This window comes from Hemicordylus capensis, chromosome 5 (genome assembly GCF_027244095.1).
Source record: "Hemicordylus capensis ecotype Gifberg chromosome 5, rHemCap1.1.pri, whole genome shotgun sequence".
NCBI classification, from domain to species: domain Eukaryota; kingdom Metazoa; phylum Chordata; class Lepidosauria; order Squamata; family Cordylidae; genus Hemicordylus; species Hemicordylus capensis.
In genome coordinates, this window is record NC_069661.1 from 101,935,949 (window position 1) to 101,953,683 (window position 17,735).

The 17,735-nt window shown below is 44.6% G+C and overlaps 1 protein-coding gene across 4 annotated transcripts in view; it reads left to right on the top strand.

Moving 5' to 3' along the window:
* ATP8A1 (ATPase phospholipid transporting 8A1) overlaps positions 1-17,735 on the top strand; it is a 242,997-nt gene that overhangs the window by 177,453 nt on the left and 47,809 nt on the right. For all 4 annotated transcript variants that reach the window (XM_053252646.1, XM_053252647.1, XM_053252644.1 and 1 more), the window contains 4 exons: positions 5,634-5,817; positions 5,931-6,041; positions 10,562-10,636; positions 10,738-10,860. In XM_053252646.1, the coding sequence (XP_053108621.1) occupies positions 5,634-5,817; positions 5,931-6,041; positions 10,562-10,636; positions 10,738-10,860 (493 nt within the window). The remainder of the gene's footprint in view (positions 1-5,633; positions 5,818-5,930; positions 6,042-10,561; positions 10,637-10,737; positions 10,861-17,735) is intronic.

A 17,735-nucleotide genomic window follows, 5' to 3' on the forward strand; every position in this document is an offset into this window, starting at 1 on the left:
ACTGTGCAACTTCCAGCAAGTCTGGCTGTCTCCAGCCTACACCAGTAGACAAGGAGGGCTGCAAAACTGATAAGATGGGTAGGAGAGTGTATTCTATTGTGTGTGTCTCCATTAAGATTGCAGATTATATGGCCTGCATGGCCAGGTTCCACCATTCAATCTGGGAAAATTGCAAAAGAGCATGAGCCTACCAGAGGAATTCTGTCAGAAATTTCACAAATATCTTTGCTAAGTCCACAAATACCACCTGCCAAGCTCGTAGCACAGCAAAGCACTTGGCAGACATGGAGTCAAGGTCATTGGCAACTGCTTTTTAATTGAGAAGACATGCGTGACTACATTCTGCAAACCTGCAGTTGGATATGAAGGAGAAAATTGAGGGCCTTCCCTTTGGTAGAAAGGGCTTGTTTAGTGAGGATATGATGGAGAAATCAAATAAATGAAAGTATACTGTGAAAATATTTACATCTATTACACAATCTTATTCATCTTACCGTAATAAGCCTGTTAACCACCAGTGTTGGTCCTTTAAGCCACCAGAAAGGAGGGATTACAAGAAGCCCTATCATCAATATCAGCGTAAGAGCAACAGCATCAAAGGCAAACAATAGGGCTCCCTTAGTAAGCAACAGGAGCCAAGCAAGTGTCATCTTCGATGGTTTGACTGTCCCACCGGATTCCATAGAAAGTAAACCTCCACCTCTATAAGGCTAGCAAGCTATGTACCTGCATGGCAGAACATAACACTAGATGCATGGGTCCTGTGCATTGTCAATACTGGCGGTGTGATAGAGTTCAAAACTCTACTTGTTTATGCACATCAGATTCAAAGATTACTGGGGCTTACGGCCTCATGCAGTGGCACTGTCCAGTATGCCCATGTAAGGATGCATTCTTTTCTGTTATGGTTCCTCTCTGTTTTCAGACCCATTATAGACAGTCAACAGATAAACCTGCATATCCCCTCACTTCCTATGGTGATGGACTCTGGACAGAAACTTGCTGGAGGGGGTTCCATTCAAGGTTCCAACTCCTACTGCAAGGATGTAACTGATGTGTCCCTCTCAAGATGAGAGGCACACAATGGGGGTTGCCAAGCATAGGGAATATGGGGGAGACAGAGAAAGTTTCACATAAATTTTCTGAAACAGTTAGCAGTGTTCCTAGCTTTAAAAAGAGAAGGGGATGCAGTCTCCCAATCTCTCTGCACTTTCATTGTGCAGTTGTGGAACTGGTGCATAGCTCAGTGGATTGCTTTGCACATAAAAAGAACAGAAAGTATTTTATTGGACAATTTAAGCAGGGCAGCAATGGGCTCCACGAATGAGAGAGTCATCAGAAATATATAACAAAAATATTAAAATGCTAAGGGAAACCAATGTTGGATCTGTTCACAACAGAACAAAAAGTGCCCAAAATATTGCTCCAGAGCAGGTGTGGGAAAACATTTAATGGGAGATGCATTCCCTCGGAGCTGGAGAAACTGAGTACTTTACATGTTTCCTCCTTATACTCTGCTGGGCAGAGTAGTGGCCAAAGTTCTCCAAGAGAATGTGTCCTTCATTCCCCACCACATGTTAAGGTCATCTGAAGAGGTCCGTCTCCAGTTACCACCAGTGTGTCTGGTGGTGACTCAGAGGCGGGCCTTCTCTGTTGCCGCTCCTGGACTGTGGAATGCACTCCCTACAGAAATTGGTAACTTGAATTCTTTATTGGTCTTCAGGGCAGCCCTCAAAACCTGTCTGTTTGGCCTGGCCTTCAAGGGTTTTTAAAATGTTGTAAATGTTTTTAATGTTGTTACCTGGTTTTTCAGGATTTTTAAATCGTTTTGATTGTTTAATTGTTGTTTTATGATGTTTTATAGTTTTTTTATTGTAAACCTCCCTGAGCCATTTTGGAAGGATGGTATTAAAATTGATTGAATGAATAAATGAATGAATGAATGAATGAATGAATAAATAAATAAATAAATTCTGCCAGCCCCAGAAACCGCCAGGCGTGGTTTCTGCTTCTGCTCCGACTATCAACACGCAGGTACTGGCAGCTACCACAATGTCCAGATCTGTTGTCCCAGGACAGGGATCAAATTCTACATCCCAGTCTAAGGACTCTAAAGCTGACAGCTTTTAAACAAAAGAAAGGTCTTCACTAGGCATATTTATGCTTACAAATTGAAGAGATTTAAGTTGTATGCAGGTGTGCAGGGTTTTACTCCTGAGGATACGACTATTAGATAAGTTCCTTTATAGTTGGCAAGTTTAAAAGCAGTGGTTTGGCTAATGAATCCCTGGAGGTCCACTAGGCAACAATATCTTCAAGATATAAGGGATGAGATGGTAGGACTGCATTTTTTCATCCAGATTGCAAAATATTCCTTAAATGGATAAATAATCTATGTCCTCCAGTTAGACAACCAATTGGAGCCTTTAATTGGTTCTTTCAGCTCTTACTGAACCATCTTTTCAGCCAATGGCTTCCATTTCTTTTAAATTACTTTCATTGAAGATTGCTTTTCTAGTAGCCATAACTACTGCAAAGAGAGTGAGTGAGTTAACAGCTCTAAGAATTGACTCGCTATATAAAATTTTATCCTGATAGGGTGCTCATGTGGATGGATCCTTTGTTCTACCCAAGGTGGTGTCAGATTTTCACCTGAATCAGGGTATTGTGTTACCTACATTTTTTCAGAAACCCTACAATACCTATAGCCACCTAATGGCACAGTGGGGAAGTAACTTGCCTAGGGAGCAAGAGGTTGCTGGTTCAAATCCCCGCTGGTATGTTTCCCAGACTATGGGAAACACCTATATAAGGCAGCAGCGATATAGGAAGATGCTGAAAGGCATCATCCCATACTGCGTGAGAGGAGGCAATGGGAAACCCTCTGTATTCTACCAAAGAAAACCACATGGCTCTGTGATCGCCAGGAGTCGACACCGACATGATGGCACAATAACAATACCTCTAGAGGAGTGGTTCCCAAACTGGGAGCCTCCAGATGTTGCTGAACTATATTTCCCATCAACCCCAGTCAAAATAAATTTTATCGGGGGCTGATGGGAGTTGTAGTTCAGCAACATCTAGAGGCTTCCAGTTTGGGAAACAACTGCTCTAGAGACATCTTTACATTCACTGGATGTTCAGAGTTCACTTTTACTTAGATAGGGCTAAGGGGTTTTGTAAGAGTATACAGTCTTTTGTGGCCTATAAGAGTAGGTCAAAAGGTCATCCTATATCAAGGCAATTCCTATCCCATTGGCTGGTAGAACTAATCTATTTAGTATACAAGGTTCAGAAGATAAAATCACCATGCATAATTAGAGTTCACTCTACTAGAGCTTATGCAAGATTGGTGGCACATCTCTCAGGGATCCAAACAGAAGAGATCTGTAATGTGGCAACATGGATGTCTGAACTACCCTTTATGAAACCCTATGCAATTGACCTACATTCTGCTGTGGAGGCTAATTTTGGAAGGGGAGTCTTGAAGATAATTTTGCAATAGCTTACTACTGCCTCTTCCTGGAAAAGCTTGCTAATGAGCTTATGAATGTCCTATGGATCACGCTACATATTAACAGGTTGCTCATCTGTAACTTATTATCTGAAATTGATCCGTACATTCAGAACACAGTCCTATCCTCCCCACAGTAGTAAGTGAATAGATAAAGACTTACCAGTGCTCTCTGGAAGACTTTGTGGGATGGTCATCCTATTGAGGTGGTTGTCTAGGAGCCAAAGGAAGGGCACTTCAACCATGGAAATAAATGGTCACGTTGAACATGAGGGGCGGTGCATGAGGACTGCAAGTAGCTTTGATATTCCACCTGCAATATCTGCACAGGTGCAGAACCCAGTCTTATGAATGACGACAGACCACTTACAGATCATGTTACAGATGAGCAACCTGTTTTTTTTAACATTCTGTTACACCTGTAAATCTAGTTGGATAAAACATTTGTTCTTTTGTATTACATGTGCAAAATAGACTTTCCTAAAGCCTTTTTAACAGATTTCCAAATGGTTGAAACCCTGAAGGGGCTTGACCACCATCTGTTATAATGAGGCTTATACAAGCCCAGTAGGCCCAGTAGCATGCATGCTAGCAGGTAAAAGCCTAGTTTAAGTTCCACCAAATACTGATCTTTTCTTCCATAAATAGATTATGTATCTCAGTACCATTATGGTGCAAGTGATTTCAGCTGTATTCACATGAACAGAAGTGACAAACATTTTATTCTGCAGGAGTTGTTCCAATGGGTGTGCCTTACTTCTGTACTATTCAAGGCAGGAGTAGCCAGGGGGCAACGAGAGTACATGTGCATGCACACCGGCCACTTCAAGTCTGACACACTGGCCACTTCCACCCCACGACAGCCGAAAATCACTGTCGTGGGGTGGAAGTGGCTGGTGAGTCAGGCCGGTGTGCATGCACGTGGTCTGGTCTGACACTGACTAGGGCAGCAAGAGGGTATGCTGCCGCCACATGCCAGCGATTTTCAGCACAGTGCCAGCAGGGGGGTAAGAGCACCCTCCCTCCTGCTTAAAGGTAGCCCACCACCACTACTGGACCAGTTTGGAGGTCCGGAAAGGGGCCACTGAACTGGTTCATGCACATCCCTAGCACCTGCACCAGCTGCTCCTGATTCAAGGATATTGCATAATTCCTCTTTTGCCCAGGATGATTGTGTTCCTTAAAAATCATGCAGGGATATTCTGGAATTCTTTCTGTCTCTGCTTCCTGTTGTGGAAGTAATCCTTCTCTGTACTGATGTCACCTAAAAAAAGAGAGGGAGAGAGAGAAAGAAGCCCTACTTCTGTGAGGTCTGAATGAATAAATATGTAGGGATACATACTCCCCTTTAAAGATCCTTATTGAATAGGTCTGTGCTTCTGCTTATTTTTCTCTTTTGCTGTGTGCTCAGGCCTAGTTGATAAAACATCAGGTGATGGGTTCCTGGATTTCATTTCAGACTATAGGTGGAAAATTGCATAGCTAAATGTTTCTCCACAGGAAAAAAAATAATCCCTGCCCTCAGGGGTGGATTAATCTATTTGCTTCCCATAGGCAAAAAGGCTCTTGCCGCCCTTTAAAAAAAAAAAAAAAAAAAGCTCCAGAGTGGGGGAGGAAGGTTTTTCCCTTTTACTTAATTTTTTTTTTTAAGCCGCAGCGGTGGCAGTTGCTGCGGGTAGGGGGGAGACTGGGTGAAGGGGGAGACTGAGCGAGGGGAAAGTTCCCCCCTTTGCCCCCTAAAGATCGCTGGCCGCAGGAATCGGATGGGGCGTGGCAGTGTCTGGCTGCAGGGAGGATGGGGGGGCGAGGAGGGAAGAGCCACAGTGCCCCCCCTTTTTAACCTCTAAGCCCACTGTGCTTACTTCCAGTTCTAAAATTCTATGAACACTTCCAGTTTTAAAATTGTATGATTCTATGTGGCATTTTTGTCCTCTGCATTGTTCTACTACAATATTTAGAAAGGACCTCAAGAATTCAATTATTGCTAGTATTTTTGTTTTGGAAGGCAATGGTAAGAGCCCTCCATAGCACTTCTGACTTTTTGTTGCCTTACTTGTAGAAAAATAAAATATTATGATATTCTAAAATCTTGTGGATTTTTTGTTTCTTTGTTTTTTAGGGTTTCCCCTCTTCAGAAATCTGAAGTTGTAGAAATGGTTAAAAAACAGGTAAAGGTAGTAACACTGGCAATTGGTGATGGAGCTAATGATGTTAGTATGATACAAACAGCACATGTTGGTGTTGGCATTAGTGGAAACGAAGGGCTACAAGCAGCTAATTCTTCAGATTATTCAATAGCTCAGGTAAATGTTTCTGTTGATAAAGAAAATAAAAAGACAGTTCTATTAAGTGAGAAATAAACACTGTATACATAGCAATCTAAGTTTTGTTTTGCTTTTTTCATTATAATTTGTAGTTCAAGTACTTGAAGAACTTACTCTTGGTCCACGGAGCCTGGAATTATAGCAGAATTGCTAAATGCATTTTATACTGCTTCTACAAGAACATCGTCCTATATATAATTGAGGTAATAATGGCACAGATGCCAGTATAAATTTTTCAAATTGGAACAGTTTGTAAACCTTTTTAAAATCACCATTGAAGTGGGGATTCCTTCTGTGTATAATTATGGGTTTTTTTCTTAATACATTTTCATTTTCATTTGTAAAATCAGATTCTAAGTATTAAAATATTAAAGGGTGGTTGCTACTGTGGAAAATGTAGGCTTTTAAGCACATTTAACATATTTGCTTAAATTAGTTACCAAACATAATAAAATAATAATTACATTGTAAATATATAACAAAAATAAAATAAAACCAGAATAAATATATACATAATGGTTTCTCATTCTTGTAGTAATCGTGAGATACTGTCAGCTGAATGTGAGATTCTTCCTATGAGATACTTCAACAGGAAATAATAGCTCTTGAATATTTAATCATATAGTTCCAAAATGTCTTCATAAACAAATCAAAATTTAGTTCTGGTGTATCTTCTTTCTCTTCTTTCCCTGAAATCGTTATCATGAGTTATCAAGTTATGAGTTATCAAGTTATCAGAGCTAGAGTGGTGTAGTGGTTAGAGTGCTGGACTAGGACCGGGGAGACCTGAGTTCAAATCCCCATTCAGCCATGAAACTAGCTGGGTGATTCTGGGCCAGTCACTTCTCTCTCAGCCTAACCTACTTCACAGGGTTGTTGTGAAAGAGAAACGCAAGTATGTAGTACACCGCTCTGGGCTCCTTGGAGGAAGAGCGGGATATAAATGTAAATAATAATAATAATAAGAAGAAGAAGAAGAAGAAGAAGCTTCACTGTTAGTAGCATAATTATAAGTTAGCTTCATCAGTCCTTTCTTTCTTTCCATCTGTCCTATGTTCCACTTAGATGAGATTTCAGTTCCTGCTGTAATTAACATATTGATCACCCCTGTGAACTGACTGCGTTGGAAAACAGTAGGCTGGTTCTCACAATCATTAATAGGGTAGGAGATGCCTCCTTCCCTAGTTCGAGAGCTGTGCATGCTCGTTTTCTGATCATCTGAGTAAAAAGCAAGAGAGGAGGAGGAGGAAATGATTTTCTGCTAAGTAGCAACTGGTTTGGAAGGCTCCATCCTACCCAGCAGCTCTACCCAGCTCTTTAACGAGGTAGGATGAAAAGCTCTCCGACCCAGCTTCTGCATAGCAGATGATCACTCCCCCACCCTGCCATCTCCCTTGCATTTTATCAGATGATCAGAACCACACACAGCTCCCAAATTAGTATAGAAGTCACTAACTAGGATAGGAGAGAAGAAAGACTAAGGCCCCATGTAAAGATGTAAAAGTGTGGCATGATATATTGTTCTTTAGTCAAGTAGGACCTACCCATGGGAAACAATGGGGTGATTTAAGTTCTCCATTGTTGCTTATGGGAAAAACAAGCAGAGTGCACACATTTGCGACCCTGCCTTGTAAAAAATAACACTGCAGAATAGACGTACATAAAATCCCTCCCAACACAGAACAGGACACCACATTTTGCCAAACGTACAGTCCAAAGATGGCCAAAAAAAGAATTGTTGACCCAGAATCCACTGCCCGCCACAGTCCCTGCACTGCAGTAGCATCACTGGCAGAAGTTGCTCTCTCACACAAAATTATGACTCCTGACTTCAGCATTGTAGCAACTGCCACAGCAGCACCTTTAGCAGCCAGCAAGCATAGCCATAAGCTCAACTACAGCAACATCTTCAGCAACATTTTGACTGAGTGAGTACACCTTGCAGTGCAGATTGCAGAGCAGACCACTGCAGTGAGTGAAGCGCAAGTTACTTTCGAGGCCAGACATGAAGCTCTTTGTACAGTCACCAAGAAATATTACACACGCATACTGAGCTGAGCTGCCACTGTCTATTTCTCGCCACAACACCATCTTACAAACAGACCAAACCAAAACCACAACTCAAGGAAGCCAGCCAGCCAGCCAGGTTCTTCCTTTGTCAATCTGAGATCCAGCAAAACCAGATAGTTACAGCAGCAACTGTAAAGGCTTCTGATGTAAGGGCTCTGTCTGATTCCCAGTCCCTTTGAATACATTTTGAAATTCCCTCCATTTTGGTTTCCCCTTTGTTAATCTGAGATCCAGAAGAACAGTTATAGCAGCAATAGCACAGCATATACTCAATGCTAAGAAAAGCATACCACAAAATCAAAACTTCCTTCCTCCTGTCTGACCTCTGATGTACCCTCTTCTTCATAAGTGCTTTGACTCTCTGCCTCCACTCCCTTTGAATATACATTTTGAAATTCCCTCCAAAAGTGTTCCTGCTCCCTCCTCCCTCTCCCCAACCAATGGGGGCACAGTTTCCCATGCCAACACTTGCTTTGTATGATAACAAGCCAACCAAGAAGCAAGGAGATCTCAAGCCAATCAGAAGCCAATGCCAGGAAGCCAATCAGGAAGATGGGGAAGCCCACCAAAATGGCCGCTCAAATCAGTTCGTGCCAAATCAGGGCTGATTCAATTCAACCTGAAAGTCCCTTCATTTAAGGGGTGATCACCCCTGATTCGGTGCAAATCGATTTGTGTGCCAATCAAATTGCACATCCTTAATAGATAGATATGGGGCGGTGGGAATAAACAATGTAGTTCAGAGAAGCCTAAGGGCTTGTCAGGTAGTTTCCTCCACCCCCACCCACCCAGCAGATACATATGTCATATTTCATTTTCAGGTGCTAAGTCAAGATTTTTTTATTCACCCAGGCATTTTACTGGGTTTTATGGTAGTGCCCCAAATGTTTTTATTCTGCTGCTTTTGAATGTGGCTTTTATCTTGTGTTTTTCATTTGTAGCTGCTTTAATCAGTGTGTTCTATTTAGGCTTGAGCCCGAAACATTTCGGCGGCCATTGAAAAGGCCGCCGAAACGTTTCGGGTGGTGGGGGCGATTCGGCGTTTCGGCGCCGGCGGGGGTAGGGCTTTAAGGGCGGGGGAGAGTGTACTCACCCCCCCCGCCGCATTTCCCCCGCCGGCGCTCTCGGAATTAGAAGCCCCTCGGGATGGCAGCGTTCCTCCCTGCCGTCCCGTTGCCCCCGTCGGCCGGAAGTGGCCGGAAGTCCCGTTCGCGCGTGCGCCCGTCGTGCGTGCGCGCGGCCGTACGCGCGCGCGCGCACGACGGGCGCACGCGCAAACGGGACTTCCGGCCACTTCCGGCCGACGGGGGCAACGGGACGGCAGGGAGGAACGCTGCCGTCCCGAGGGGCTTCTAATTCCGAGAGCGCCGGCGGGGGAAATGCGGCGGGGGGGGTGAGTACACTCTCCCCCGCCCTTAAAGCCCTACCCCCGCCGGCGCCGAACAACCTTTCGTGCACATCCCTAGTTCTATTATTTTGTTCTTTGTTGAAGAAAGGGCAGGATAAAAATGCACTCAGTTCAGCTGGCAGAAGATAGTAGATGTACACAATCTACTTTAGAAGGGTCTGTTCTGTGCTGTTTGAAAAGCTGCAATAGAAATATGTGTTATGGCCAATACATTTCTTCTACTTACACATTTGCACTTAAGAAAACTAAGTTGAAAGAGCTTTAATTCTGTTATCAAACATAAGAAGACTGAGTATGATGACTAAAATAATTTTTCGTGGTGACCAATCTAGCATGAAAATGCTCATCATAAATTATGAGCTATATTATGCTAGTTGGGTTATCGTTGTGATGGGAGGAAGTTTATAATGAAATTGATTGTTGTTTTTAACCACCCTGTGAGCTTTTATTGACCAAGAAGCAGGATAGAAATTTAAAAGTAAATTTAAAAATACAGACTATTAATCATTTTGCAGTTTATCTTTGTATTATTTTCTGCTGTAATAAAACAAAGCAAATAAGCAGACACTTGTTTTTACTTGTGGGCACACATTTTCTGGTATGTTAAAAGAGAGATTGTTCATCTTGTTAGACATCTAGAGTCCAGCCTGATCACATCCCTACAGATGGAGAATTTGTAACAATTCATTCTCCTATAATGAGGTTAAATGAAACGTGAACTGTGGCTAACTCTGTGTCATGTTGATTCTAAATATCAGTAGATTAGTAGATAAAATTTGCTCTTTTTCTTTAATATTGTTGATCATCCATGTTTTGCAGTGTGTGGGAGATTTTAAATTAAATAAATGCAAAGTAAATGCAAGGTAACATTTTGTGTACAGAAGAAATACTCTTTTTCAGACAATATTTAGTTCCAAGCAGAAGCAATGTTCAAATGACCCCTTAATATTGGGTTTTTTAAAAGACTGATAAAGGGAGCAGACTACTTTAGACTTTTTCATTTAGAGTTATTGTGACTTGTTTAGCCTTAAATAAGGTATTTTAAATGTTTGTGGCATGTAGGATAATACTAGGATGAGAACACTATTCAGTCCTCATTTTAAATTATTTCACAGTTGCGTGTTTTATTCTATGTCTTGTTATCATGTGAATTTTCAGTTACACATCACCCTTTTATTTTGTTGAAACAAACATTAGTTCAGACCAAGTAAAATTAAATATGTGTTAAAATTTCCTCTTCTTCAGATATGGTTTGCCTTTGTTAATGGATTTTCTGGACAAATATTATTTGAAAGATGGTGCATAGGACTTTACAATGTGGTAAGATTTTTATATAATTTTTATATATTTAAACTGTGATTATTAAAATATACTGATGCTTTATCAAGTTGATCTGATGTTACATTTGGTTTACACATTAGATGTTTACAGCTATGCCCCCGCTTACACTTGGAATATTTGAGAGATCCTGCCACAAGGAAAATATGCTGAAATACCCTGAATTATACAAGACTTCTCAAAATGCCCTGGATTTCAACACAAAGGTAGAAAAGAATTTCAGTAAAATAGTCTGCATAATACCATCACATTCTATCCTATTTTAGTTCTGTGACTGATAACAAAATATATTAACTGTGGCTGACATGTCCCGCAGCATACCACAAGCATGCCACTGTGCAAGTGGGAATAATGGCCATAGCATCGCAGCACCTCAATCACACAATTTTCCATATTTGCACAATAGCAATCTTACACAACACCTCCAACATTCCAAAGCACAGGCATTTTGCCTAAGTGTATGACTATTTAGGAGCTCTCCCTGCAATTTGAAAGCATTTTGTTACAGAAGGAACACATCCCCAGTTCTCAGGCACATGTATCTGCTGTAACAGAGCACTTCCAGAGTGCAGGGATAGCTCCAAAATAGTTGCGCTCTTGCACACATGCCTGTGCTTCAGAAGCACCAGTGCTAGTGCTGCAAGTGTACTGTTTGAAGCACACATGGAGGGCAGGCAGGGAAGGCTTCCCCGCCGACTGTCTGCCACTGCCCCAGGGAACACAGGGACTGGGACGTGTTATTCTGGCCCCTGGAGATCCCACAATGCACTGCATGGTGTATTGTGGGGATCCCACCAGCAGAGACTAGGAGCCCACTCCTATGTCAGCAGCAGCTGAGAACAGCTGCGCTGACGCACGAGCAGTTAACCCAAGTTAACTTCGGCTAACCATCTGGGTTCTTTGGCGGGTTTGCTGCTGAGGCGCTGCTGGGATCCATATGGATCCCGGCGATTCTTTTGTGCAGCCTAACCCAGGCTGGGTGTCCCTAGCCCAGGTTAGACTGTGTGTGAGAACAGCCTCATGCAGTATTAGGATATCAGTCAGTAAAAGAATAGTATAAAATGTCATCAAGGATGCAGTTCACAAACTGCTTCACTGCAGTGATATTTAACTCCTGCTCAGTGCCAGCAGAAGTAGCAGAGACACAGAAAGTCCCAAGCATGCCTAGATTCTGCAACGTAGCATTAACTCAGCATCCATGCCTTTTTTGCAAAGACTGCTTACAACTGCTGTGACCATTCTCAGTCAACACCTGCAGTTGTTACAGGTGCACTACATCATGCTGTGTCTTGGAGGCCAGGTTTATCAGGAATTGGCGACTGGCACTAGCCTTAAGTAGAGGAGTATCAGTGTTACAGTCCAGATCATGCACCAGACATTCACTTTAATATTACTATAACTTCTGAGCTGTGAAAATGCACTTTGATTTTTAAAGCAAGGTATGCATAGGATCTGGATTGAGATCTGTTGACAGCCATAAGAGTGGTTTCTGCGCCTGCGCAAGAAGCCCCACAGTAGCCATGCCTCAGCTTATCAAGGCATCCAAGCCCCACCCCCACACAGAGTGTGCTATTTAAGAGCGGGCTGGGCACCAAGTTCCTCAGTTCTTTTCCGACCACCTTTGCGTTTGGACCTCGGTCTGCCGCCTCTCCATCGGAAAGTTCCTCATGAGTTCTATTTTTTTTAAAATTAAATTATTACTGGACTGAACTTTAGTATATGACCTATTTCTGGCTGATGACATTTCTTAATTTCTGACTCGGACCGGCTGACGACCTTCAACTGGCTTTGACCGCGGACTGGACTTGACTAGCCCTCTCGCCTACGGTTATGGCTAAGGAGAAAAAGTCTTTTAAGAGGTGTGAGGGCTGCAATGCTAAGCTCCCCTCAAAAGACCTTCATGACTTGTGCCTGATTTGCTTGGGTGAGGAGCATAATGTCTCCTCTTGCAAAACATGCCTTTCGTTTTCCAAGCAAATGCGGAAGAATTGGGCACTTCGCCTCAGGGTGGCAATCTATGACGAGGTGTTAAGTCCCTCGGCACTGGGCACACCACGTCCTTCGACATCGAAGACTCCATCAAAACCTACTTCGACGCCTCACTCGCAATCAAAACCTTCGAAGTCAACACATTTGGCGTAGCCTCATTTGAGATCAAAATCCTTGACCTCGACGCATTCGGCGTCACCTCATTTGAGACTGAAATCCTCGACCTCAACATGTTCGGAGTCTCCCAGATATGCCTCAGCATCAAACCGTTCCTTGCGGTCGAAAGCTACACACAGCCCCTCGACTTCGGGAAAATCCTTCACGTCAACGTCAAAACATAAGCATCGTGTCTCTTCAACTACCGACAGCAACCCCGACGTCGATGAGCGTACCAATAGGACAAAGTCTCTGAAATGCCCAGCCCCGGCTACTGCATCGACACCGGAAAAGTGGCAAAAGTTAATCGATCTGACTCGAGATCGTACTCCGCCCTCTTCAGCAATTCAGTCTTCTTTGTCAGCTCTTCCTGCACCTTCCGCGCCTGATCAGTGTTTCAAAGTCGACCCTCTGACACCAATATCGACTCGATGCCGAGACCAACATTGAGAATCGAACTTCTCGATGCCGAGGGCGAGATCGCTTCCACCAGAGCCGACGCCGGTCCCTTCTTCCCCCCCATCGACACCGCCTACACATTGTCCCAACATCCCATCAACGTTACATACACCGGTGATTTCAACATCGAAACAAGTCACTCCTCGATATCGATCACCGCTCCCGGCATTTGACATCGAGGACACTGCTATGGATACCGAGGTGGGCCTCCCCCCTTCTACGATGCAGACACTTCTGTCTCTCCTGAATTCGACCGCAAGCACTCCGTCCCAGGCTACATTTAATGGATTCCTCCCATCAGAGGAGGATTCCCAAACTATCCCTGCACCTCCGCTTCATCTGGTGCCGTCACTTTCAGCAGCCCAATTGCAGAGTCCTCTACCCTGGCACACCTGCGGTTTCACCCATGCGCCACCTCTCCAGATATCTGGCTCTGGACCTGCGATAACTTCCTGCTCTCACGCTCCTTCCTTGGGAGCAGCCCGGCCTTGGGAACCCTTAACATCACTTCCCTCTGCTATGTCACTGACCACGTTATCTAAGGCTGCTACTAAGGTCCATCCCACTACCATGCAGACAGCTACTCAAACTGATATCATTACTGTCTCTCATCAACCTTTTCAGACAAGGCCCCCAGCAACTCGCTCCATAGTGACCCAGACATCGGCCGTCTTGGCCTCACCTATGACAATGGCACAGGCTCAAACTGTGGTACCTGCATCACCCACGGGCTCGCCCTCCGAACATTATGGCTTGTCAGACTTTGAGTCTGATCCCGAAGGAGAAGACACCATTGTGGAGCCTCCCACCGATGTACCTCCAACAGTATATGTGTCCCCCAATGAAGAAATTGAGGCCTACCACAGGCACATTTGAGGCATGGCAGACGCCTTGGGACTTGACCTACGATCCAAATTGGCGACTATAGACGACCCTGTCTACAATTTCATGCTTAAGGCACAATCTACAGCACCGGTTGCCCTCCCGGTGATAACGCGAGCTGCGAAGTGCGCTTGGGAGGTCCTGCACACCTCCACCCCGACATCTAAATGGCTAGAAAGCCTCTACCGTATAATGGAGAAGGACAATACTTACCTCTTTAATCACCCAGCTCCCAATTCCTTAGTAATTGACTGTGCTTTTGCTTCCAAGGCTGGTAAACAACACGTGGTTCCACTTGAAAAAGAAGGAAGAAAGTTAGACCTACTAGGCCGGAAAGTCTACTCCACTGCGTGTTTATCCATCAAAGTAGCTAACTGCAGCATGTACTGCTAAATATACCCATGGTCTCTGGGAGAATTTTTAGACTGAACTTGACACTATCTCCAGAGGAATTCAGAGAGAAATTTCACAAAACTCTGGAGCGTTCAGGTGACCTCACAAGACAACAACTCAGCATCGCGAAACATCTAGCTGAGAGTGAGTCCAGGGCCATGACGGCTGCTATTACCCTCTGTAGGCACACATGCCTAAGATCTACCACATTGCAACTGGATATGAGAGAAAAGATAGAAGGTCTCCCCTTTGACAGCACTGGTCTGTTCAGTGAAACAACTGATGCCACAATGGAACAGCTCAAAAAATCCAAATTTACAGCAAAGACATTCACATCCCAAGCGTCTACATCTACATATTCTGCAAAATACTGCTCATCCTACAACAAACAGCGCCCCTCGTTCCATCAACAGGAGTGCAGGGATTTCCGGAAATCCTACTCACCATATCAGTGGCGCTCTTACCAAAATAAGTGCAAGTCGTCTCAACCCCAACATCCCAAAGGGTCGGACACTCAGAGGCGCCTTTGAGGTGCAAGTCTAATTGTAGACCGCCCTGAGCCATTTTGGAAGGGCGGTATATAAATCAAATAAATAAATAAATAAATAAGTCCACCCACCATCACCTCTCCACTTCCCATTCCCGCCATTGGGGGATATCACATCTCAACTGACGGATCTCAACACCGATCCACCTCTAGCACAGCCTTCCATCAAGCTGGCACGTCATGCCCCCGCATGGCAACATATAACATCAGACCACTGGGTCTTGAAGATCATATCTTTGGGATACGCCATTGAATTCAAGTCGATCCCACGGTTCACGGGAATGAGGTTCACCCCTCTGTCTGCTACTCTACAGGAGGAAGTCAAAGAACTGTTGGAGAAAGGGGCAGTTGCCCCAGTGCAGTGGGTGGACAGGCAGGATGGGTTCTATTCCCGCTATTTTCAGATTCCGAAGCAGGATGGGGGCATCCGCTCCATCATGGACCTTTGCCAATTGAACAAATTTATCTGTGTCAAAAAGTTCAGAATGATGGCGCTGCAACAGATTCTACCACTCCTTCAGGGGGAGAAGTGGCTTGCAACACTGGATCTCAAGGACGCCTATTTTCATGTCAACATACGACCTCAACATCTAAAATACTTAAGTTTCACAGTCGGCTGCCAAGTGTACCAGTACAATGTATTGCCCTTTGGACTGTCCACCGCCCCAAGGGTCTTTATGAAATGTAGGGCGTAGTGATCGCCTACCTCAGGACGCAAGGAGTCACCATCTATCCCTACCTAGACGATTGGCTCCTGACATCAAAGGACCGAAGTGGGTTACGTTCTCTGATCCGCTATGTATTATCAGTCCTCCACGATCTAGGCATACAAGTCAATTGGAAGAAATCTCATCTAGAACTAATGCAAGTGGCGAACTACATAGGTGCAGTACTGGACACTGTAAGCCAGAGAGCATTCTTGCCGGAAGAAAGATACAACTCAATAAGAGACCTAGTGACTCTGTTCAAACAGAACCTCATCCAACCGGCACAATCAATACAACGCTTACTGGGCCTTATGGCCTCCCGCAATACAGTGATCCTCTATGCCCGCCTGAAAATGAGGAAACTGCAGCTGTGGTTTCTCTCTGTCTTCCACCCGACGAGACACAGTCAGAGGAAGCACTTCGAGATTCCAGCTCCGGTTCTCCAATCCCTCTCCTGGTGGATAGACCGCAGAAACCTCTTAGAGGGGGTACCGTTCCAGACCCCTTCACCAACAGTCTGGCTAACAATGGATGCCTCCCTACTGGGATGGGACACACATTGTGCGGGTCAACAGACTCCGGGAAAATGGTCCCTGAACCAGAGTCAGCTCCATATAAACTTCTTAGAATTGCTAGCAGTCTTTCTTGCTCTGCAATCCTTCCTACCAACTTTACAGGACACCTATGTCCAGGTTCAGTTAGACAACACAACAGCACAAGCATACATCAACCATAAGGGCGGTACTGTCTCTCAGAGCTTGTGCGCATTTGCCGTCCAGATTTGGCACTGGTGCATCCAACACAGGATATACCCTGTTGCAGCTCACATCAAAGGTCTAGACAACATCCTAGCAGACAGTCTCAGTCGAGTGTTCCTCCAGTACACTCATAACGAATGAGAGATCAACCCCAAATATATCAACCCTCTCTTTCGCCGATGGCTGCAACCATCCGTGGACCTGTTTGCAACCTCGAAGAACAAGAAATGTGCCCGCTTCTGCTCCAGAGCAGGTCATGACCCAGAGTTGTTGGGGGATGCCTTCCAACTGGACTAGACGGAGGAGACACCGTACATGTTTCCTCCTCAGCCAATAATTGCAAGAGTGGTGGCTCGCCTCCTGGCACGCCCAGTACCCTGCATCCATGGTGGCCGAGACAGTCATGGTTTCCTCAGTTACGCAGACCTGTTCCATCATTTCCCACCAAACCCAGATGTCCTCTCGCAGGATGACGGCCTCGTCCTTCACCCGGATGCTCAAACTCTCCGGCTGATTGCTTGGCGGATAGGCTTTTAAATAACATTTTATTGAATCAGAGGAAGACATCCACAAGACGCAACTATTATAAAAAGTGGTTTCATTTTAAAACCCATGCAAAATCCCAGGGGTTTGTGCCAAGGCAGGCGTCTATCCGTCAGGTGCTCCTCTATCTGTCCACCCTGAAATCTCAGGGATTGGCTAATGTTTCTGTAAGACTCCACCTAGCTGCTCTCTTGTCCAAGCACCCAGGGTGGGAGGGGAAGTCTCTTTTCTCACACCCTCTAAGCAAAGCCTTCTTGAAAGGCCTCTCCAACTTCTACCCTCCAGTGAAGACACCGGTAGAACCTTGGAGCTTGTCATTGGTGCTTTCATCACTTACACAGACTCCCTTCGAGCCTATGGTCACAGCACCTTTAAAGTTGGTCTCCTTAAAAACCGCATTCCTTGTTGCGATCACAACAGCGCGACGGGTCAGCGAACTTACGGCCTTGAGGGTGGATTCCCCGTACATGTGATTCTATGAGGACAAGGTCATCATGCATCTGGACCCCTCCTTCCTACCAAAGATCATCTCAGAATTTCATCTGAACCAAGATATTATTCTACCTACCTTTTTCCGGAACCCGCAGTCGGCCCTTGAAAAGGCTATGCACTCTCTGGATGTGCGTAGGGCTCTCTTGTTCTACATG